This window comes from Marmota monax, unplaced genomic scaffold (genome assembly GCF_021218885.2).
Source record: "Marmota monax isolate L192 unplaced genomic scaffold, Marmota_monax_Labrador192_F-V1.1 WCK01_AAM20220418_F8-fsc00133, whole genome shotgun sequence".
NCBI lineage: Eukaryota > Metazoa > Chordata > Mammalia > Rodentia > Sciuridae > Marmota > Marmota monax.
The window spans coordinates 2,502,251-2,526,027 of record NW_026694821.1 but is presented as its reverse complement, the minus strand read 5'-3'; the positions used below and the strand labels follow the sequence as shown (position 1 = coordinate 2,526,027).

Sequence of the window (23,777 nt, the reverse complement as noted above, 5' to 3'; positions counted from 1 at the left end):
TTCTGAGGCTACGCTCCAGGGCTTCTGGACGGTCTTCTTCTCTCTGGTCTCATGGGGTCGTCCCTGTGAATGTGTGTGTGTGTCTATGTCCCAGTCTACTCTCAAGGAAATCAGTTTTGGTGGTATAGGGCCTCCTCCACCAGCCTTATTTTACCTAAATTACCTCTTCTAAGACCTCATCTCCAAATACATTCCCATTTGGAGGAACTGTGATTAGAACTTCCAGATGTGAATGTGTTGGTAGGAGAGGGCAGTTTCATCCTGTAACACATGAGTCTGGACATGGTGGTGAGGCTACTGCTACTGGTGCCTCTGATATAGACCAAAAAAGAATTTTATAATTGTGAAGAGCAGCTCAGCAGGTCCATCTGCTACAATGTGGTGATAGACCCAACCTGATCTTTTCTTAAAATTGGGAGCCATCTCTCCACAAAGCCATGAAAAGATAATTTTGGCTTTACTATAAATTACTGCAAATTCTGAACCTGCTTGGAATGCCTGCCCGTGCCTTGAACTCACCCATGCCTGGCTCTCTGACCAGACAGCAGCCCTCTCTGAAACTTTAGTGACACCTCATAAATATTGGCCTTCCCTGGCCAGATAATGACCCTCTCTGAGGCTCTAATGGTCCTCACAAATTCTGATGTTGGGGCCAGCAAAAAATGTAAACTACCATTAGTGTGATGCTTGTCAGAGTTCTGTTATCTGTAACCTCCCTTTGTGTAACTTTCTGGGCTATAAAGCTGGGCTGCAGGAAACTGGGGCTGCTGTCTTGTTTCCCGCAGTTTTGGGTGGGAGAGGCAGCCCGGCCGGTAGAAATAATAAGCTTGCTTTAATTTGATTTTGATTGGAGTCAGTGGTCTTTTCTTGCATCCTGGTCTAACAGTGGTCTGTACAACTCACTGGGTCTGAGTTCTTCATCTATAAAACAGGATCCTTCAATTTGGAACTCACCCATCGTAAAGAGCGTATCAAGGTTCAAAGAGATGTTAAAATCAGTCCACCTCTTACCACACAGTGTTGTTATCTTTAATAAAATATTAATACTGATAATTAATGGCAGATGTTAACAGTGCACATCCAAATGCTACATCCCATAGTTTAGCTTCCAATTTCATCTCAGTTGGGATTCAAATTGAGCCACAGCTAAAAATTATTCTGAGGGCTTTAGGAGGGTGTTTTATACATACAGAGAAAATCCTGGGAGGAGTGCATTTTGGGTGTAACCATTTAAATTCTTTTTATGCTGGTGGCACCAGCAGCAGTGGTGTGGCTATACCATATGACCTCTGGGGTCCCCAGCAACGCAAGGGGAAGTGTGATCTTAATTATCTATTGCTCATCTCCTGAGCAGATCCCAAGGCTGGGCACCCGACTTATTCACACTGCTGATGCTGGGAAGCGCAAGGCAAACATATCCTCCTTCCTCAGGGAGTTTTACCAACACCCGGTGAAGATAGGCAATCAACAAGTCATCTCAAGTGTAATTGTGTTTAGGCTTGGCCAGGTGCCTATCAGACATGAATGCTGCAGTGAAATGTGCACTTTTGTTTTACACATGTTCACATTAATTCCTAAGCCAGGAAAATGTTAGCAAAATGGAAAAGAGCATCCACATGTAAAATATCATCAACAATGAATAACTTTATGGTCCTTGCTTCCTGCTAAGCACTGCACATGCGTTAATTTGTCTTCATAGTGACCATAATTAAATAGAAAACTTTCTAATTAAGGCACAGAAAACTTAAGTAATCTGGCTTTCCAAAGCCACACAGCTTGGATGGAAACATATGCAGTCTACTCAGACATCTTAGCCACCATGGCTGAAAGAAGGGGACACATCAGCATACAAAGGTCCTATTGGAGTAGTACTATCAGAGAAGGCCATCATGGCCAGCCCTACTCCCAGTTTTAGAAGGTTTCCCAGCCATCTCTGCCACAACTGCAGCCCAGGAGGCAATGAGGTAGAGGGAACAGAACGCAGGGAAAGGATCCCTTCTAGCAGCTGTGTGACTCTGAGCCAGTACTTAACCTTGCTGTGCCTCAGTTTCTCCCTCTCTGAAACTACCTTGGTGATAAGTATGACTGTGACAGATGCTGTGGGTGCCCTGGGCATAGTTGTTCAGCCTATCCCCAAGCCTGGCTTCAGACAATGGCCTTTTGGGCTAACTGCTATGATCTCTGCCAGAGGAACTCCTAGATGGGGAGATGAAGTGCTATAGAGGAACAAGAATTGGTCTGAGTAGTCTCCCAGGGATTCCCAGCAGGTTGGAGGCCCCAAATAAACTACATGCATTCAACTTCTTATCTCAGAATTACCAGTGGGTCTGTGTCAGAAACCCTGAGCTGGGTAACTATACTTGGCAGCAAAGAGAACAAGAGGCTTGGTAAGATGCCCTGCCTCCAGGTAAGATGGCTACATTCCAGAAATTATGGTGGGCCAGAGGGTCCTGTGGGTTAGTGCTCTGGGCATCAATCAAAGCAGCATAGCAGGGTGCCCATGCTGAGTTGATTCCTGCTGGTTTGGGTTCTCCTGGTATCTGAACAGTACAGCAACATGTTCCAGAATAATGTGTCCTGATATCGCTGCCACATTTTAGTTAATTTCCCCAAAGAACAAGAGCATGTGTGAGCTTGCATGAGTTTTAAAGAGTTTTTACACAGTTCCTCACATAAGCCCTAGGAGCTAGTATGGTGTGGTCACATCTCCACCCCTCATCCGATATCCCCTGATTTTTACATTTGAGAATCCAGCCTTTGAAGAACACATTTACAGCTTTAGAATAGCTTTTCTCTTCAGGCATTATCTAGCAACAATTAGAATGAAATGGAACCCAAGCAGAATGAAGCAAAAAGAAAACCAACAGTGCCTCTAAGCCTCTGTGCACCTGTCCTACAGTGAGGACCTGAGAGGCGAAGGACAGAGAAGCTCAAGGTTACACAGAGGATGCTGGTGAGGCCCATGTGAGGAAGTTCAGCTCCTGGCACACCTGACCAGGAGAGGTGGCCCAGCTTTCACGCACAAATAGCCATATGGCTGGTCCTGCCAAAATACTGCCAGAAGAAATAACATTGAACTTCACAAAGTTCACAGTGTTTTCCAGGTCTATCACTTGAGTACCATTCTTATCCAAGCCAAACAGGGAAGACTGGCACTGTCGCCAATGGAAATTTTATGCCTTGAACACAAAACTATATGGTTCATTTGGACATAAGTCAGTGGTGGGCAGGGAATGGTGTTGAATGGTCCTGGTGAGGAAAAGAGCCATGGTTTTTCCCCATGAGGATCAGGAATGGATGACTCAACTGAAAACCTGATTAAAAAAGGAAGAGGAGATTGGGCTAAAGTGACAACCCTCGAAAGTAAAGAGGAACTAGTATGTGAGTTTGCACATGGCTGGAGAAATGAGCAAGATGGAAAATGGCGGGGTGGGGGGGGAGCAACTCAGAAGAAAATACAAAATATTTTTCTGATATTGCTTAGCTCCTAAGTAATTGTTAAACATTGACTTAGATTTAATTTCTTAGAAAACTCCCCTAAGAAATCTTAGCATCCATCCATGCCAAGATCCTTCACCAGCACAGTCAGGAACCTCTTTTTCCTTTAATGATTGCCTCAGATTAATCTTTAACATTTATATGCAATATATATATATATATATATATATATATTTATGCTATATACATTTACACACACACACATACCTCCATAACACACACTTCTGCTGGCTATCTCTACACCCAGAGGTTTTATCTCACAGTTTGCTTTCCTACTAACAGTCACAAGACACATTTCGTCAGAGATGAGAGAATGCTGAAGGTGAAAATTCTTCCATATTTGGTGACCTTGGGCTTAAGGGGAGTTGCTGATAGGGAGAACTGCTTTAATGACCGTCCCCCATGTCCTCTATGCTTTGTCTGAGGAGAGAACACCAGCTAAGCTAGATGTCCTTGGACCAGCCAGAGAACAGGAACTGCAACAGTTTCACAAAACATTGTTATCTGGGCTTTGCTTGGTCTCGAGGTTTATTTGAATAAAAACTAGCAAGGGAGGCTGTGATGGGGACCCAGAGCTTTGGACATTCCTGCTCAAAGTTGCCTGTATGGACTCTCCATGGGAGGGAAACCAAGCCACTATATTTCTCACCCTGTGGATCAACCCTTCAGCTGTAGGGAGAGCTAAAAACCCTGCTCAGGAGTCCCCAGCAAAACAGGAGTCAGACCGAGTGGGGAAGCGGAGGGACCAAATCTCAGTGATGTACAGAATTTCCAGCAGAAAACCTGCACTAACGTGGGTCTCATTCTGTAAAACTGGAAAGCCTGTAATAGTTGATCTCAAACGCCCTTCTGAATTAGTGAAAGCTTCCTACGGAACTCCCTGGTTCTGTCAAATCACCTATATTTTGAATTAAACAAGAGTTTGTTAATGTTCATTAAAGTTTTTTTTTAGCTATAGAAAACTGTTAACATATACAAATGGAGTGAAGTATAATAATCCCCCAGATATCACCATCCAGCTTCAATGCTTATCAGCTCGTAGCCAATCTATGTCTCCACACCAATCACTTCCCTCCTCCAAATCCCTGCTTGTTCAAAACATATATCCCAACATTGTATCTTCCACAGATTTTATTATAAAAGAAAATAACTCTTAAACAATAACAATATTATTAAATAAAATAAGTCATAAAATTAATTTGCTGATATAAACCAAAATAAAGAAAATATCTGTGTTCAAATTTCCCTGATTAATTTAATTTTTTCATGATTTTTTTAGTTGTTCTTTTTAGATATACATTACAGTAGAGTGTATTTTGACATATTACACAAACATGGAGTATAACTTACTCTAATTAGGATCCCATTCTAGTGGTTCACCATGATGTGCAGTTACACGGATGGTGTATTCATATATAAACATAAGAAAGTTGTGTCTGACTCATTCTACTGTCTTTCCTGATGAGTTTTAAATGAATGTTTTGCTCAGGCAGTGAAAGACCAAGCCATAGCATTTGAATCTCAGCATCCTGGAACTGCCATGAGACCCAAGCAACTGTGTCCTCTGCTTTAGAGAGGGGCAGGGAGCCAGGCGATTTAAAATTCTCACACAGGCATCACCGTTAAACCTTCCAGGGAGATGTATGTCCTTCCCTTCAGTGTCATGGTCTGCTGCTGCCAAAACTGCTCATCAAATGACAAATCTAATGGCAGCTGGGAAAGCAAAGCCTCCTCCAAATGTCTTAAATATCTGAACCATGCAATTATTTCTCTGAGTGGATGTTAAAGGATACCCCCAGATCTCCACACACACATTGTTGGTCACCCCAGTTGAGATGAGGCCACAGCTGAAGCCAGGTGGTTCTGACCTGTGGCTGATTCCATGTCGTTCCTGCAACTCTTGTGGACCCAGGTCCCCTCAGCTTAGTCCACAGAATAAAAAAAAGACAAACCCTTAACTCCCCAGACAGCCTACAGGAATGGGGTACTGGCAAAGATGGGTTTGGATGCCCAGAAAACCTAAAAGGTAACTTCTATTCCCCTGTTTGGAGGTTATTTTCAGACTCTCCCACTGTGGATAACTCAGGCTCCCCACCTAGATCTTCATTTCTGGTGTCTGACCTCTGCTTTGCTCTGACCTTTCGACTTGTATGCATCAGTACAAGATTTGTCCAGTTGTGTTCTGGTCTCTGAAATAATAGTAGCTATCATTTATTAAGCAGGCACTTTGCAAACAACAGCTGCTGTTGTTAGCTTATTGAATCCTTTCAAAACCCCCTTGATTCATTTATTCCACATGTATTTTCAAAGGTCACCATGAGACAGGTGCCATCCAAAGTGTTGAGGATGCACTGTGAGCAACATAGACCAAAGTGCCTTCCTTTGGGAGACTTCTGTGTTAGGAGCAACCTTCCCTAGAAGTGGCCATTGTGATTCCCACTAACAGATAAAGAAACTGAATCTCAGAGTTGTTAAGTAATTCACTTGATATTCTATAGCTAGGAAATAATAGCACACCTGGAATTCAATTTCCAATCAGCATAAGTCTAAAATCTATGGGTTTTTGTTTTAAATATATCATGCTGCATCATTACATGATCCTGACTAAAACAGTAAGTGCTGACCCGTGGGCTGTGGGACACAAACATGCTTTTAGCTTTTACACCTTTGAGTTTTAGACCCTGTACATGGTACAGGTAGAATCCTGCTTCTACCAGCCTGAAAGCACATTTCTACTGCTCTATTATGAGCAGATCTTATTAAAATGGAAATCTACTGCTACCAGATGGAAATCTATTGCTACCATCTACAAGACAGGTACACTGTGTACTTTCTGTGAGTTTTTAAATGTCTATTGAAAAGCAAAGGTACAGGATCTACTCTTTTACAGAACAATAGAAAATTGGTAATGGTGATGTTGTGCCAAAGGATACTTAAGAGCTTTTAAAGTCACGCCCAAATACTAATTGTTGCTGCCCCTAAAGTTACTTCTGATATAATTGTATTTGCTTTATCAAATGTTCTTACTGAAATTTGAATATATTGAACATGCACTGGCTTTCAAGTCTTAGGCCAGGGGAAGATGTAAAGTAGTGGTTTTTTGGTCATTGCACGTTTGCCTAGTGACTTACAGGGTCTTCAGCAAAGTCAGTAGCTCAGAAAGGCAGTTCCTGCTAGGTGCTGGCACTGACCTAGGCACAGACCCTCTCTCTGAGTCACTCACTATTACCGTGTGTCCATGGGCCCCAAGACCCTCTTTCATCCCTCACCCGACTTGATTGTTCAAGAGACAGCTCAAATGATTTCAGAAGCAATCATAGGAAGAAGCAAGATGACTAATTCAGAGGTCAAGAGGGCTCTTTAAAGATGAGGCTTCAAGGAACTCTCAGGTGGGAAATGATGAAGAGACAATAGAACCTTCAGAATCCTGGTCTGAGAATCCAATTCTCTACTCAACATTTCCATGACTGAGCAGTGATCCATGACAAGCTTAGGGTTCTCTGGATTCAGGTTCTAAACTCTCCTGAGGCACAGACCCAGGAATTCTGTGCAGCCAAAGCTTGATGATGGTCAGTCAAGGTTAAGGACATGGTCTCCTGAAACTGAGCTTAAGTGGCATTGACTGTCCCCACTGTGTGCCCAGCATCAGAGACCCTATCTTTCTGAGCTCATCCCCAGGCAGTTGTAAGCTAAAGACAAGACAAAACTGAGTTCCTCTGCATTGTGGACACTTCTGAAATGTTGATTCTCTGCTGCAAACCGTGGGTTTAACTCAAATGGAAACTTGCAATTTTTTTTTCTATTTAGAGGGGGAAATCAACAGAGCAAGTTGGGGAAAACAATAGATCCACAAAGAAAAAGAAAAGAAAAGAATGGTCATAGGAGCAGGTTAGGCATCCAGGAAGGAAATCTGGAAGATGTGTCCAGGGTTTGGAGAATGGGATCCATTGATTTCCCGGTTTTTAGATTCAAATAGGTAGAAGCAATTCTTGAGAATTGCTTCCTTGAGAATTCCAGTAGACTCAATGCCCTTTGAGTTTACATCAAAGAGCAGTTGGCTTACCAGTTCAGAGCAAGGACTGGTGCCATTGGGCTGGGGTTCAAACCACACCCTGCCCAGTTAATAGCTACGTGCCCCTGGGTGAGTCACTTCTCTCTCTGCCCCAGGTCCATCATTGCAAAACAGCACTATCAGTTTTGACCTCACTGGATTATAAATATGAATTTAGAATTCATATTACATGCAGCACAATAGCTATTCAGGTGATATTTATGATTATTGCTATACACTATTATAATTTAGTCCAACTCAGCCAATTGGCAAGAGATCATTACTTTAAAAAAATTTAATTATAAAATTAAAAAGATTCCATGTAGATATTTGGAAAAATGTGGAATTACACAAAAAATGAAAATAAAAATTACCCACCACCCCTCCCCCATCTGGGAAACCCAGAGAGGACATCTGTGTCCTCACAATCTATCTGAGCTCACATGAGCAGGCGTATTTTCTTCTATACAGTTGGGGCCACACTGCTTAGGGATGTACTCTGCTTTTCTCATTCCACATACCTGTCCTTTTATTCAACATTCTAGGAGGCAGGACCCACAAGCTGCTGGCAGCAGAGATGTCCTGTCCACACAAATGAGCTCAGTGGGCCAGTGCCTCCATCTCACTGCAATCTCTTCTGCTTGGTTGAGGCTGCATAGCTCTTTGCTTGCTGCAACCTGACCTTGGTGGGATTTTTTTTGTTTTTGCTTTTATCTCAACAAAGGTGAAGGAGGTGAGAGCAGTTAGGGGATCAGACATGTAGCCCCAAAGACTCAGGCTCCAAACCATGGTGTCCTTTCCTAATCAAAACCACACACAGCTGAAAAGACACTTGGGGGAGGGGGGAAAGGCTCATGGGCAGTTTTCTAGGAATTGTTAGTTGCACTGGAGTTTTAAAGGCATTTCAAAGGCAAAGAGCCAGAATATTCAGGTGTAAAATAAAATTCCAGTGAGGAATGATCACTTCAGCAATGGGCCACATCCAAGGGTCACCCTCTGACACTGTACCCCATGTCAGCTTCTTGTCATAACCCTGGGTTGCCTAGATGCATGAGAGCAGCTCCTGCTCCAATGCTCCTGTGATACTTGAGAAAGGCCTTTCACAAGAACACCCAGGCCTTCTGGCAGAGTCCTAGACATTATTAGTGCATAATCGCCACCTTCTGCACCTCCTGCCAGCCTTTTCCTTTTTGTCCTTGTCACCCCACCCACCTCACAGCTGTGACAGAAAAAAAACACATTTCAATACCATTCTGAATGGCTCTTTGGAAGTATGAGTGGCAGGTCCTGACACACCCCTCTCTCTCATAGACAGGAGATCTGTTGCAAAGACAGGCTCTGTTTTCACTAAAGCAGGGTTACTGCTCCTGGTGCAAGCCGACAGAGCGGGAGAATCAGGTTTTAAAATTACTTGAAGACAAAGGTGTAGTTTTGCAAACTGGTAAGCAGAGACCAAATGTCAACTTAATATGATCCTAATAGCATGGCATCATGCAAAAACCTTCTCCTTATTCCAGCGGCCACTATCGATCCCTGGTAAACCTCTCTCATTATCGACACTAACCAAAGCACTACAGCATCAGGAGAACCTATGTGAGTGACAGTATTTAAGAATTTGTAAGCCTTTCATTATTCCACATGCACCAGTAAACATGCAAATTACAGAACTTAGTATAATATGCAGTTCTGCTAAGCGCCCTTCCACCAAGAACACTTTACCCCCACTTCTTCTTAACAAGAGCGAATACAAGTCTCCCTGTCTCCCATGGGACTTCAGAAAACACTGCATTTTCCACATTGCCTTTCACAGATTGGCATGTCGTCCTACATCGCAAGCCTTTGCGTACTAGAGGTGGTGGGAAAACCTCCCCTTGAAAGTCTCAGCTGGTATTTCCAGCGTTGCTAAATCTACTTTTACCATAAATCATGCATTTCTTAGACTCCACAGAGAAAAACAATGCCACCAAGTTTCCTGAATGCAAAAACTGGCAAATACCTTAAGGGAGCAGAACAGTGAGGGGCCAGGATAGATGTCTGCTTGTAATTTCTCCTCAGCATCCGTATTAACAATTATACCCCAAAACAGCAGGCAAAAATATACAGCGCTGTGGTGTCTTCCTCATTAGAGTGCTGCTTTTAGTGGGAAAGCATGATTAAAAGTCAGTTTTTCTTTGGTGTTTAAACAATAAGTATGGCCAATCCTAAGACAACTGCTTCCTTCTGAGGATGTTTTAACCTGAACAGCAACATTAAAAAATAATGCCATGGGGCTGGGGCCGTAGCTCAGTGGTAGAGTGCTTGCCTAGCATGTGTGAGGCACAGGGTTCGATTCTCAGCACCAGATATAAATAAATAAAATAAAGGTCCATTGACAACTAGAATTAAAAAAAATAATGCCACAAAAATCCACAAATCTATTTTATAAATAAATACATGTGTTGTGGTCAGAAACCTGTCAGACTCTGCCTGGGCTACCCAACTCCAAAATGTATCAGCTGGTGAGTGACTACATTTGCTTCCTCTTGGACAGAATGTACCACGTGTCAAAGGGGATTGTAGCAAGAAAAAACCTCACAGGCCCTCAAGGAGCTGATTCACCCAGCTTACATGCTAGGTCCAAGGACACTTGAACAGGAGGGGTCAAAGAACATTTGAAAGCAAAAGTTCAGTACAATTCTACTGCATTTTAAAAATCAAACCCATCATATATTTTTTTAGATATGTTAAAAGCAACAATAATTTAGGTAGACAAAGCAACAATAATTTAAGTATAAGAGGACCAAAGCACCCTGAGGGCAATTTTGATATTGTTACTGGATTTTAAAAGGCTGAGACAAAGGAGTCTTGCTGGAAAGACAGAGAAATCAGCTGCAGGAAAACAGGATGGCAGAGCCGTCTGGGTCTAGAGAGGGCTCACTCCAGAGCTCCAGCAGGCCCCTGGCCCTTCTCCCTCCTCTGCTCCCACATTCTTGGAAAAAGAGAAGATATGCATCAGAAATGGGGGGATGAAGACAGGGAAGTGGGGAGCAAAGAGATGGGGGGGAATCTCTGCATTGACAAGGATTTTCCACTTGACCTAGCTGTAGTCAGCTTCCGCACCTTCTCCTAGGTTCATTTATGTACTTCCTTGCAAAATCCAGTTTTGGCAAAGAACTTGGCTAAGTTAGTTTAGATAACGCTCTCTATTTGGTTGTCTCTACCTTCCCCTAGCTGGGGTCTGATCAACCCGGCCTGTCCTCAGCAAGAATCCTGATGTTTCCTTGACCACATATCCCTTGGCTACAAATTCCTACTTGCTCACGCTGTATTCAGTTGAGCCCAATCTCTCTCCCCCACGGGAAACTCCCACTGCAGTGGTGCCTGTCACTGTGGTCTGAACACAGTCTTCTTTCCAGCCCTTTAACAAGTATCACTGAGTAATTGTTTCTTCAACAGCATTGATGTTTGGAGTTCTGAGCACTGGTTATGAAAAACTTCAACTCCATTTCCAAAACCTATTCACACAGATACTCATTCATTCGTCCACTCACCTACTCACTCATTCTTGCTTATTTCAAGCCAGGTACAAGGGACACACACAAAAAAATGACAAAACATCAAACACAAACCAGAGTTAAAGATGGATCACAGACCTGAAGGAGAGTTTAAAAAATATGTCTAAAGCCAGTGTGGCATAGGAAGAAGTGACATCTGAGCTGAGAGTAGCAGAAAGGGTCTTCCGAGTGGAAAGGACAGCCATGCCAGAGATCTAAGGTGGAGACCCCAGGAGAGGGGCTCAGTAGGAGAGGCAGGCAGGGGCCAGATCAGGCAAGGTGGGGTGGGCCACAGTTGAGAGGGGATGCTGAGACATGAAGCATAGAGGCTAAGAGCTGATGCAAGTGTACCACGACCATTGGATGCTGGTGACGAGTGGAAGGCTGAGCCAGGCCAGCTGGCTGTGGGACAGGTGTTGGCAAATCTTTTCTGGAGAGGACCAGACAGTAAATATTTTAGGCACTGTGAGCCAAGAGGCAAAATCAAGGATAACATGTATGTACTTATATAACAAAAGAGACAACAAATTTCCACAAAATATTTATTGTCAAAATTCAAAATATGTTAATAATAATTGAGTCAGTATTTAAAATAAATGTCTACTCATTAGAAGAATGGAATTCTGTTTGGTGGGGAAATCACATTTTCCTTAATTGGTGTTTCTGCCTCTGTAGCATAAAAACAGCCACAGACAATATGTAAATGAAGGCTGTGCTCCAATTAACTCTATTTAAGGGTTAAGATTCCACATAATTTTCATGGGCCATGAAACTTTACTTTTGATTTTTTTCCAGATATTTGGAAATGTAAAAGCCATTCTTAGCTCAAGGGCTGTAAGAAAATGGGTGATGTGTATAGATTTGGGCCATGGGCTCCAGCTTGCCAGACTCTATGTCCCATATTCTGGATGTGTCTGAATGTTTGCTCATGAGTACATTCATTTTCAGCAGATTACTACAGGGTGATGCTGTGTAGTTCTCAATGTATCACAGTGGCTTGTGCTGTCAGTAATTCCATTATAGCTGATACTAAGTTTGATCCATTTTAAGGGGAAATTTTCCCCTTTGTAATTAAAAGTAGTCTGTACCCCCTCTTCCCCCAAAAAGAGCTGGAGTATAGCTCAGTGGTAGAGTACTTGCCTACCATCCAAAAGGCCACTGAGTTGGATCCTCAATACAGCGCACACACACAGCACACACACTGTCATCTGTGGTTGACATTTATTGTCAAAATTCCTGAGAACAGGAATTGGGGTCCTGAGAACATCCTGAGAACCCAAACAACCTTTCATGAAGTGATTTCAGCTTTCATGGATGGCTGTTGTTGAATAAATTATACAGTGGAAATTGCAAAATAATTTGAATGTAACTTTAATGGCTGCCGCATACATACCATTTTGTGAATTATTTATTTATTAAATTGAAAATTAGAATTTTAGTTCTTTTCTTTTTTTTTTTGGTTACTACTATAAGTAATACTTTCATTGATATCCTGTATTTCTATTAATCTGTGATGAATAGTTAAAGAAACATTGCTTGAGGTAAAACTAGGTCATAGAGTATATTCATTTTCTGAAGGGTTTGGTCTTTATTGACAAATTGTGTCTTAGGGAATTATAACACTTTTTTTTTTGCTCCTAACTAAGTATTATAAGAACCTGGTTCCTAACACTCCAGCCAACATTTAAGATGTGCCATTATCAAATTGATGGAGGAAAATGGTTTCTCATTACAAGATGAACATCCCTTACCTGACATGCTGGGACCAGAGGGTTTCAGATTTCTGATGCATTCAGATTTTGAAATACTTACATAGACTATACTGATTGAGCATCCCTAATCAAAAATCCTAAATCTGAAATGCTACAAAACCCAAAACATTGTGAGCATCATGTTAACGTTCAAAAAGGGCATGATGCTCAAGATGGAGCATTTTAGATACTAGGTTTTTGGATTAGGCAAGCTCAACCTATAGGTTTAATTTACATTGATTCAACTGTAGTGGAGGTCAAAATATTTGTATTTCCTCTGCTCCATCCTATTCCATACCCATTTCTCTATTTACCCTTTTTTATACTGATCTGTAAGAGCTCTTTATATACTAAGGACATTAATTTTTGTCTTTAATATATACTGTAAATATTTTTCCAAGTTTGCAGAAAAATGTTTCAAAGAATATTAAAATGTACGTGGTTAGTTTCCTCTCAAATTGACCTGTTCTTCTGTAAGATAGATGGCCCAAAAGGGGGGAGGGTTGAAAAAAAGAAATGAGGGAGGGAATGCAAAACACTAACCAAATACAGAATTATGATTATTTATTTTGAATTTTAGCATCTTTAAAGGAAACAAATTCCCTAATGAAATATTAAAATTTATTACCAGTATTATTGAATTTCTTCTAATCTTTGATATTTATAGCTGATTTCATTATATGCAAAATTATGTTGTTAATTCACCATTTTTCTCTACCTTTTCATAATCAGCATAGATGTAATTTTTAATTAACACCAGAGCTTAATAAAGTTTTAAATTAACAGCATAACATAATACATTTAAGGTATCATAAACCACTTAAGATCTATTTCTTTTCACTAGAATAAAGAGTTTTGTTGTCCATATCCGTGTATAAATTCCTTTTGGTTTTTTTAGGGTTAAATACTTAAATTAGTCTTTAAATTAAAATTAAAGGGGAAATTCATTCAGGTTTGCTTTATCTACTAGAGAATTCCAGAAAGGCTTGTTCTACATGTATTGAGCCCAGATAGCTGTGGGTCACCAGCAAGGTTTAAAAATAGGTCATTCCCCAAATCTCCAAAAACATGGGTTTTGGTAAGTTCATTTGTTCTGGTGATTCATCCTGTATCATCATATTTAAAATTATTATAAGCTGTTCCTCAGTGGGAGCAATCTGTTTAGGATCCATATGATAATTTGGTTATGTTTCATTCACTTATAAATTGCTCAACACTTCATGATGACTGAATTCTACCGTGTGGGGTTGAATTCATCAGGGAAACTTTAATACTTATTCCTATTCTTTCCATATATTTTGTCCCCCATCCGGGGACATTTCACAATACCCAGGGACATTTTTTACTGCAATGTTTGAGGGATTCTACTGGCACCTGGTAGGCAGAGGCTAGGGTTGTGATTAAGTATCCTAAAATGAACAGGGCAGCTCGCTCCTCCAACAAGAATTATCTGGTCCCAAATATCAGTGGTGACGAGATTTGAGAATCCATGTTCTAAAACAAAATGACCACCCTCTGTGGCCCCTACTTAACCCAAACCAAACTATGAAACCAGGAGAGTGTCCAGTAGCACAAACTGAAACAGAAAGAATTCAGTCTTGTGCAGACAGGGAAGTTTTTAGTGATTTATATTTTTCATTGTGGCATTTCACATGACACTTGACTTGCTTGAACGTAGAACCAGGGACTGAAGTCCAAGGTGTCTTTATCTATCACCTTCCCATTTACCACCGGAACTTGATTTTGCAGTGCCTCCTCAGCTGTGCGCTTTGGCAGGGCCTGGCACATGAGGCTCCGAGTGAGGTGGAAAGACACGTAGGGAAACTCAAGGAGTCAAAGGGACGTGGTGCGAACAGTGCAGGTGGGTGCTGCTGAGGAATAGAAGAGACAGATACCTGACCCAGGCTGGTTTGGAATCAGATCCTGAAGCTGTCAGAGCTGCCTGAGGTCCACCTGCCACAGCGGAGCTAGGTAGTGGTTGCTTCTGAACATTGAGAACCTTTCCCTATAGTGTAATCCAAGCACCCGATGCTCCAAAGCAAACCAGACAGAAAATAAAACAGGTCTTACCAGAGGTGCTGATGGTGGGGGAGGGGGAGGAGCTCCCAGAGGTGGGGGAGGAGCTCCTAGAGGCGGGGGAGGTGGAGGCAGAGGAGGTGGGGGCGGCGGCGGCACTGGCATGGCAGTGTTGGTTGGTGTCTCTTGTTTATGAACGGTCCCAAGAGAGGGGTTTCTGCTCTGGAAAAGAAAAAGAAGGGTAGTTTTAAACATGGATGTCTTTCTTTATATGCAGGCAGTTCATGTGTTACAGACACATGCATGTTGTACACGGTTTCCTTCTTTGGCTTGTTCATTAATTCATTGAATTCATTCATTCATTCGCAGAGCCCAGTGCAAGGCTGGCCTCAGGCTAAATGCTGGGAACTGACCAGATTCTAGAGATAATTAGGTGATAAAGCTGATAGAATTCAGCTATTTTTGTCTCAATAAAAATCGGAGTCTATATTGGGCTGGGGATGTGGCTCAAGCGGTAGCGCGCTCGCCTGGCATGCGCGGGGTGCTGGGTTCTATCCTCAGCACCACACAAAAATAAAGATGTTGTGTCCACCGAAAACTAAAAAATAAATATAAAAAAATTCTTTCTCTAAAAAAAAGAAAAATCGAGTATATAGAGAAACAGCCACATTTCCTTCTATAAGGATTTTTCCAGATAACTGAAATCCACATCATTAACATTGAGCCTGCAGTTTTATCCTTTTCAATGCATACTGCATAGACTCCCACCTTCCTAAGCAGAGCGAACAGAAGGAAATTTGACCGTTTCTGAATGTCACAGGCTTAACATTATTCATGACGCAAGCCTCAAGCAAAGCTTCCAGGGGCCTTAGTCATTCTCCTGCCTCTTTCTCTCCTGTCAGCTCTGACTTTCCTTGCTGTCCCCATATCATAGTTTCTGCACAACCTCTGGGTGTGGGCATGCACTTCTCCTCTACATAGACTTTAATCTGGCATTTGCACACCTAGGGCTTTTAGGCATGATTCTGCAAATAAGGTTCTATTTCAGATATTTCAAATAGTTGATATCTATTTCAAATAGTTGATATCTAATCTCCAGATAAATGTACTTGTCTGAAGAGCACACGTGTGTCTGGATGCAGATGACTATCTTAAAACCCATATCAAGTCACACTGTAAGGACTAAAAACCTATATTAAAGAATCCCCACAATTATGACCCTTTTAACCTTCACATAGTCTACTGGATTTTGCTTACTTAATACATTAGTTCTCTTTATCTTTTTACACAGTGCCTATTATGTGACAGGTCAATCACATTAATTTCTAGGACAATCCTCTAAGGCCAGTAGTTACATTCTCATTTTTATAGGTAAGCAATATGCCACTCAGAGACATGAAGTTCTTTGCTCAAAGTCATACCCCCTGGTTGACCTTGGACTGGAACTCAGGCTTAAAGGTCCAAAGTCCAGTCTCCTTTCAATGTGATTTTTATTTATTGTGGCAGAATAAAAATAATATGAAATGTATTGTTTTAACTATTTTTAAGTAAACCATTCAGTGGTGTTAAGTACATTAACAAGACTTTTCGACAATGACCTTATCCCTTCCCAAATATTTTTCACCATCCCAAAGAAAAACTCTACCCATTAAACAATAACTCCTCATTGATCTCCCCACCAGCCACTCTGTTCTACTTTCTGTATCATGAATTTTCCTCTTGTAAGTACTTCACTTATGTGGGACCATACAATATTTGCCTGAGTCTGGCTTATTTCATTTAGCATTAATGTTTTCTATGTTCATTCATGTTGTAGCATATATCAGAACTCATTCCTGATTATTCCATGTCAATACCATATTTTGTTTAACCGTTCATCTGTTGCTGGGCACCTGAATTGCTCTAAAAAGTTGTGAAAAATGCTGCTGTGGGCCTTGGTGTACAAACATCTCCTTAGGACCTTGCTTTTGATTCTTTTAGGTATATACCTACACATGGTAATGCTTGATCATATAGTATCAGCCTCTGTTCAGCAGGATTTAAAAATCCCCTAAAATTATATAAAAGTTACAAATGGAAGAAAATATACAGGTAAATGCAACTTTTGGGAAAAAAATTCATGATGATTTTCCTTATAATTCTAAAGAGATGCATGGAATTTCCTAAGAACTCCAAAGAGGTGATCCTTTAACAAGACTACACTTTTCTTGTATAATATTCTCTCTAAAGGCTGGGGTGGGAGGTACTAATAAACATTGTTACTTCCTCTTTCCTCAATATTAAAATGAGAATAGAAGGACTGCATAAGGCCACAGCATAAGGCCATAGTAAATCGAAGCAGAGATATCAGAGATAGTGCATGCTTTTTTCAAGGAGTCTCAATGTTGTTTTTTTCAAAACCTGATAAATATAATAATAAGTCAGATAAAGCTACTGTTTTATAGCCACTAAAGCAACTTGGATGCAGGCTTACAATTTAATTGAAACAAGTATAAATTATCAGCTATTTGTATTTGACATTTTCTTTCACAGAGGCATTGGGTATATTCTTTACATAATCTTTTGTTCGGTGGCAAAAATATTTTCAGTCAGAGATTAAAGGTTTGGCTGAAGTATTAATAGAAAAAAAGGAATAAAGAAAGGTCTCATTATGTAAGGACTTCATCTTTTAACTAAGACACATGAGAGGGGCTGGCTCTTAAGGTCTTCTACCCAGGACTCCTTTCTCCATAAGCAAAGGTCCAATGTGTTAGCAGAGCCATAAGATGAAAGGATGCCTCTGTGAAAGAAAATGTCAAATACAAATAGCTGATAATTTATCCTTGTTTCAATTATTGTGAGCCTGCATCCAAATTGCTTTAGTATGGTTTCTGGCTCACCTTTGTAAGATTTCCTTTCAAACACCTGATGAGACATTACAGACGTGAAAAATTAAACTTCTATCGTTTTAAGTCATGGAGTTGTTGTGTTACTTTGTTAGCCAATAATATTTAACCTTTCTAACATAGGAACTATATAGAATACAGTCAATTTTTCTTTTTTCTTTTCTTTTTTTTTTTTTTTTTTTTTGGTAGTGGAGATTGAACTCAGGGGCATTCAAACACTGAGCCACATCCCCAGCCCTATTTTGTATTTTATTTAGAGACAGGGTCTCACTGAGTTGCTTAGTGCCTTGCTTTTGCTGAGGCTGGCTTTGAACTTGTGATCCTCCTTCCTTCCCGAGCCTCTGGGATTATAGGTGTATGCCTTTGCTACCGGTGAATATAGTCAGTTCTTATTGGTCACCATAGTTATGCTCTCTGTATAAAATCATAAAATACTGTACTTGATGGCTGGGATCAAGCACTCTACTGGACACCATATTAATCCCCATCACCACTATGAATAACTGTAATAGAAGTAGGAGTGGGATAAACGCCCTGAAGAGATGTAGGGACTGCTGAGGAATGCCATCATCATTTGGAACTTGAGGAGGGATGTAATAAATAAACACTTGAGTGTGATGGTTAATTTTATGTGTCAATTTGACTGGGCTGAGGGATTCCCAGATAGTTGGCAGAACATCATTTCTGAGTGTATCTGTGAGGTTGTTTCTGAAAGAGGTTAGCATTTGAATCTGTAGACTGAATATAGCTCTCCCTCACCAATGTGGGTGGGCATCATCCAATTCATTGAGGGCCTGAACAGAACAAGACTCCTGGCCAACAGCAGGATGACTCATGACTGAATGAAGTTTTTCTCCTTAGGGCACATACAGCTTTCTTGGGCTTACAACACTAGACAGCACATCAGCACTGTGCTTTGCTAAACAGAAAAAGCACAAACATTTTTAAAATGAGGCATGAAATAGCCTGAGAGCTTGTTTATGGTGTAAGAGCTAAAGCAAGAAGACAGAGTGTCACCTTGTCCCACTTCAGCTGGGAATTCGCCTGCTGGGCGACTTATATTTTTACCACTTACCCCATGTCTGTGAGTGACCACAAAAGCACCATGAACACTATTTTAGAGTCACAAATACATTTTAGCAAGAAGGTGAATTTGCAAAAATGGAATCTGCAAATAATGAGGATCAGCAATATAACTGTTGGAACCCCTAGTAAACGCTCAGCACAGCTTTAGGGACTTTGAATACATTATTTCATTGAATTCTCTCAACAATCATGGGGTAGATCCTGACATTTCCATGTAACACAAAACCACATTTTATCTCCCCTAGTACATTTCAGAAAGAGCAGCAATGCTGAGTTGAAAGTCCAGATCTTTTGGACTCATTTCTACAGCACCACATTATTTTATTAAATTGGCACGATTTGGACTGTATTCCTTCTCTGTTTCCATTTTGCAAAAACTTAAAATATTTGGGGGGCCTTCAATGAAAGGGACACAAAGGTGAGAACAATCTTTCCCCTTGCTTCTCCCCATGGGCTCTTGTTCTCCATCTACTCTTGTCCTTAGGAATCTGAGAATGATTAGGTACCATGGGGATTCTGCTTTACTGAAATCACAGGGAATGGTTTTTCCACGTCTGGGATTAAAGGGTATTTTTATATGCAGTACTTGATGGCTGTGAAGGCTTTTTTCTTGACAGATATAATAATTAAGCAATTATCTAGAGAAGTATTTGTTAAGATCTGACAAGAATACAGAGCTCCAGGAAGTTACAGGCTGTACCCATGAGCTCTTTGATGCTTTGTGCTCTACCGACCCATTTAAAAATATTATTTTGTTCTGAAATATATAAAATGTTTAGGATTTTTTTAAAAAGCTAGGTTCTCAAAGGCTTTTCTACTTTTAACTCAAAAAATAACTGAAAAACAGCATCAAAATGCACATTAGCTATTTAAGCACCATTAGAGAATGGTAAGGGAAACAGCCAACATGTGCTCCCAGGTGAGGCCCTGAACACAGAGACAGTGCTGGTCTTAGAGTCAGACAGACCTCAGTGACAAGACCTTGGACAAGTTGCTTCAGGTTAGTGGCCTTCACTTTTTTTTTTATTTGTAAAACAGGAGTTAGAATGCTTAATTAATAGTTTGCTGTCAGGCTTCAATAAAGACCATAGTCTAGGTCCTCTTTGCAGAGAAAGCAGTGCAGATCCTGATCAGACACTCCACTGGACACCATATTAATCCCCATCACCACCATGAATAACTGTAATAGAAGTAGGAGTGGGATGCCCCCAAGAGATACAGGGACTGCTGAGGAATGCCATCATCATTTCGAACTTGAGGAAGGGTGTAATAAATAAGCAATTAGTAGAAGCTACCACATTTTTCAACAGGCACACATATGTCTATGGGTTCTGCTCTAGTTAGCTTTTGTACTTTGTAAATGTACAAAAGTGGTTTATAAACAGAAACAGAAGTGGGAGAACACAAGCCAGCTGCAGGGCTCTGCATGTGAGAAAAAGAAGTGGAGAAGGCTGGGAATACAGAGGCTTAGATGGTGGCCAACCACTCTGCAAGTGTCTCCTTCCTTGGGTAGGGGTGGACATTTGTCTTGTGGCCACCCACCATGTTTAGCCACTTTTCCTGTGCCTGAGGAATTTCTCACATGGTGAGACAACCAGAAGCCAGGAGCTCCTTTTCCCAGCATCCCTTGCAGCAGGAGAATACTGACGCAGGGGTAGGGTAGATACCAGATGAACAGGGTGCAGAAGGGACAAGGCTAATGGGCGAGGCCTGGGTCTGGAGCAGAGGCCCCCTTCTCAACTCTGGCGATTGATGTGATATTCCACAGGAGTGCAAGCTCAGCATTGGCCAATGGTCTTTTATTTTCCCTAGGGAAAGCTCCATATCCAAATTCTTATGTAAAATAGAATTTTTAAATGTGGGTAAGTCCAGTTATCCCTTGGTAACTGTGGTCCTAGGAGCCCTCACAGATAACAAAATCTTCAGATGCTCAAATTCATGGTCTATAATGGCACAGTATTTACATATAACCTACACACAATTCAACCATATACCCTGAATCATTTCTAGATTACTTATAATACCTAATACAATATAAATGCCATATAAATAGTTGTTGCACTGGATCATTTAGGAACTAACGACAAGGAAAAAGTCTGCATATGTTCAGTACAGATGCGATATTTTCTCCAAGTATTTTCAATCCATGGTTGGTTAATCAGCAGATGCAAAACACAAGAATATGAAGGCCATCTCCATGTAACTCTAAAAGCACTCTATTTAGTTTTATTCATTTATTTTTTTGGTAGTACTGGGTATTGAATCCAGGGCCTTGCATACACTAGGCAAGCACTCAGTCACTGAGCTACATTGCCAGCTCTGTTAAAGCGTTTTTCAGCCCCAGAGTGCCAACGGAACACGTTGGCGGGTCACACGGAGCTCACAGACTGCCATAGTGTGACCTCTTTATTGAGAGTTCTTTTGGCATAGGGAGTGTGGACCTCCCTCTGGATGCAGTTGATGAACTGTTCTTCCTCCTGTCCTACTAGTCTCCTCTTTTTCCTACCTGATCAGCCTGTCTGTGCCCATTCAGAAATAGATGTGCACTGGGCTTGCCAAGCTTGTTAATATAAAAAGTTATATACATCTCTATTCCAGCTGTGCTTTGTGAGTTATCTCAGAAAGAAATAACTCAGAGTAAACAATTTTACACACTGGTTGCTCTCATCAAAACATCTAAGGATTTTTCTCCCTAAGAATAGTCTGTCAGATTACAGCTGCTCACAAATAGAAAATGTGCTTTTTTTTTTCAAAGCAAGAAAAATTACTGCTACCATTTCACAAAAGCATCTTTTGTTGGTTCTAAAAATATATCTCAACAGGCATCTGAAGATAAGGTCCTCAGTGCATTTCTAATTTCTTACCTCTCCATACGGTCCTGCTGAGTTCTTGGTATTTTTTGGCTGTGAAATCAGAGAAAAGAACAGAGGTTTTTTTACCCTCAAACTAATGGAGGTGAATGAACCCCCAGGCGTCCCTGGCTCACATGATGTCTCCTAGAGTCCTGCCACATTAAGGATAGGTTGTTCAAATGTTTCCTGCAGCCAGGGAAGCATAACCCGCAAGTCCATGTGCAAAGAACTCGTGGAAGGTATCTCAGAATACACATAGTAGAGTTTCAAAATTACAAGTTATGAAGGAATTTCGTCTTTTAATTTCTCTCCAGGTGATGATGAAAGCAACATGAGTGGTCACTTCCTCAGCATCCAGTGAGCAGGCTCTGAGGCAGCCGGCTCCCCGACTCCCACCGGGGAGACCTTGGCCGCCTGCCACTACTCCCAAGTGAGTCTGTCTTCCATTGGCCACGTGAAAGCCACTGTTCTCACTCTCTGTGGTAGAAAAATCCTAGAAACATTTAGCCTTGATTTTAGGAAGTGGGGCATATTGGCCTGAGTATGTAGGCAACAGAGCAGGGGGAATTACGAAGTGCAGGATAGGGCTGAGGTTGCAGCTCAGCGGTAGAGCGAGGCCTTGGGTTCGATCCTCAGCACCACATAAAAATAAATAAAATAAAGATATTTTAAAAAGTAAAATAAAAAAGGATGAAAAATTCCAGAGCATTCTTGTTCTAGATGATAGTAAAATGAATTAGCCCTGGCATGCCCTTTCTATGGGACAGGTACCATATTTACAGGTTTTCATGTAGTAATTCAGAAAGGAACAGAAAGTTTAAGACTCTTGCCCTAAATCACACAGTGAATTAGTGGAGGTGCTGATACTCAGGGTGTCTGGCTCCTAAGCACCATGCTAATTTAAGTCACTTGTGTACATATGACTTATAGTTTCTGTGACACACACCACCTGAACTTATATTTATTTAAGACTATAAATAAACTCATGATTTTAGGTAAATAAGCTTATTTTGAAAAAGAAACTTTAAGTTTCAACCATAAATGGTAAAATAATACCATTTGTCATAAATGAAAGGTAATAATAAGAATGAACATAATAGCCGAGCACAGTAGCACACGCTTATAATCTATAAGCTATTCAGGAGGCACAGGCAGAGGAGGATCACAAATTTGAGGCCTCCACTGGCAACTTAGTAAGACCCTGTTTCAAAATAAAACTTTTTAAAAAGGGAAGGGCATAAAGAAGAATGACTTTATGATATTTGCCGGTAAATCATGCTAAGTGAAATAAGCCAAGCACCCCCCTCCCCCCCCGCAAAAAAAAAAAAAAGTCAAATGTTCTCTTTATATGTGAAAACACAACAAGGCGGGGTGGAAAGGATAGACGTTCATCAGATTAGACAAAGGGGGATGAAGGGAAGGGACCAGGGACAGGAATAGGAAAGACAGAGAAAGTATCTCACATCTTTCCTATGTACGTATATGATTACACCACAGTGAATCCCACAAGAAGTTAATTTAAAAATAATAATAACTATAGGTAAACGGCAGAAAGATCAGTAAAGGAAAGGAAGCAGTGGGTGGGGTCTGAATGAGAATAAGATATATTCCATACTTGTATAATATCAAAATGGATCCTACTGTCAGCTATAACTAAAATGAAACAATAAAAACTTTTAAAAATCAAATTAAAAAGGGCTGGGGATATAGCTCAGTGGCAGAGCCCAGTATCTGTAAGGCCCTGGGTTCAATCCCCAGGACTGCTAAATAAATAAATAAATAAATAGGCAATAATTATTAAAATAAAAATGTTTATCTACCTCTCCTGTCATGTTTCCCCATGGAGCTAAGCAGAGCTTTGGGAGAAGGATCCAGAGCAGCGGTTACCAATCTTTCATGGAGAATGACCACCCCAGAGGACTTGTTAAATGCACATTCCAACTCAGTTGGACCAGTGGGTCTGGGGCAGGCCTGGAGCTCTGCAGTTTCAACAGGCTCCCCCAGGTGAGGCCAAGGCTGCTGCTCTGGGAACCATCCTTGGAGAAGCTTGTCAGAAAGGCAGTCTCCTCCACCTAGGCCCACAGAATCAGAATTGTTGGGAATAT

The 23,777-nt window shown here is 41.1% G+C and overlaps 1 protein-coding gene across 1 annotated transcript in view; it reads right to left on the bottom strand.

Moving 5' to 3' along the window:
• Window positions 1-23,777, bottom strand: part of Wipf3 (WAS/WASL interacting protein family member 3) — an 89,916-nt gene that overhangs the window by 48,382 nt on the left and 17,757 nt on the right. Inside the window, exon 2 of the mRNA XM_046426063.1 lies at window positions 14,904-15,071. Coding sequence (XP_046282019.1) covers window positions 14,904-15,014 — 111 coding nt within the window. The 5' untranslated portion in view covers window positions 15,015-15,071. The remainder of the gene's footprint in view (window positions 1-14,903; window positions 15,072-23,777) is intronic.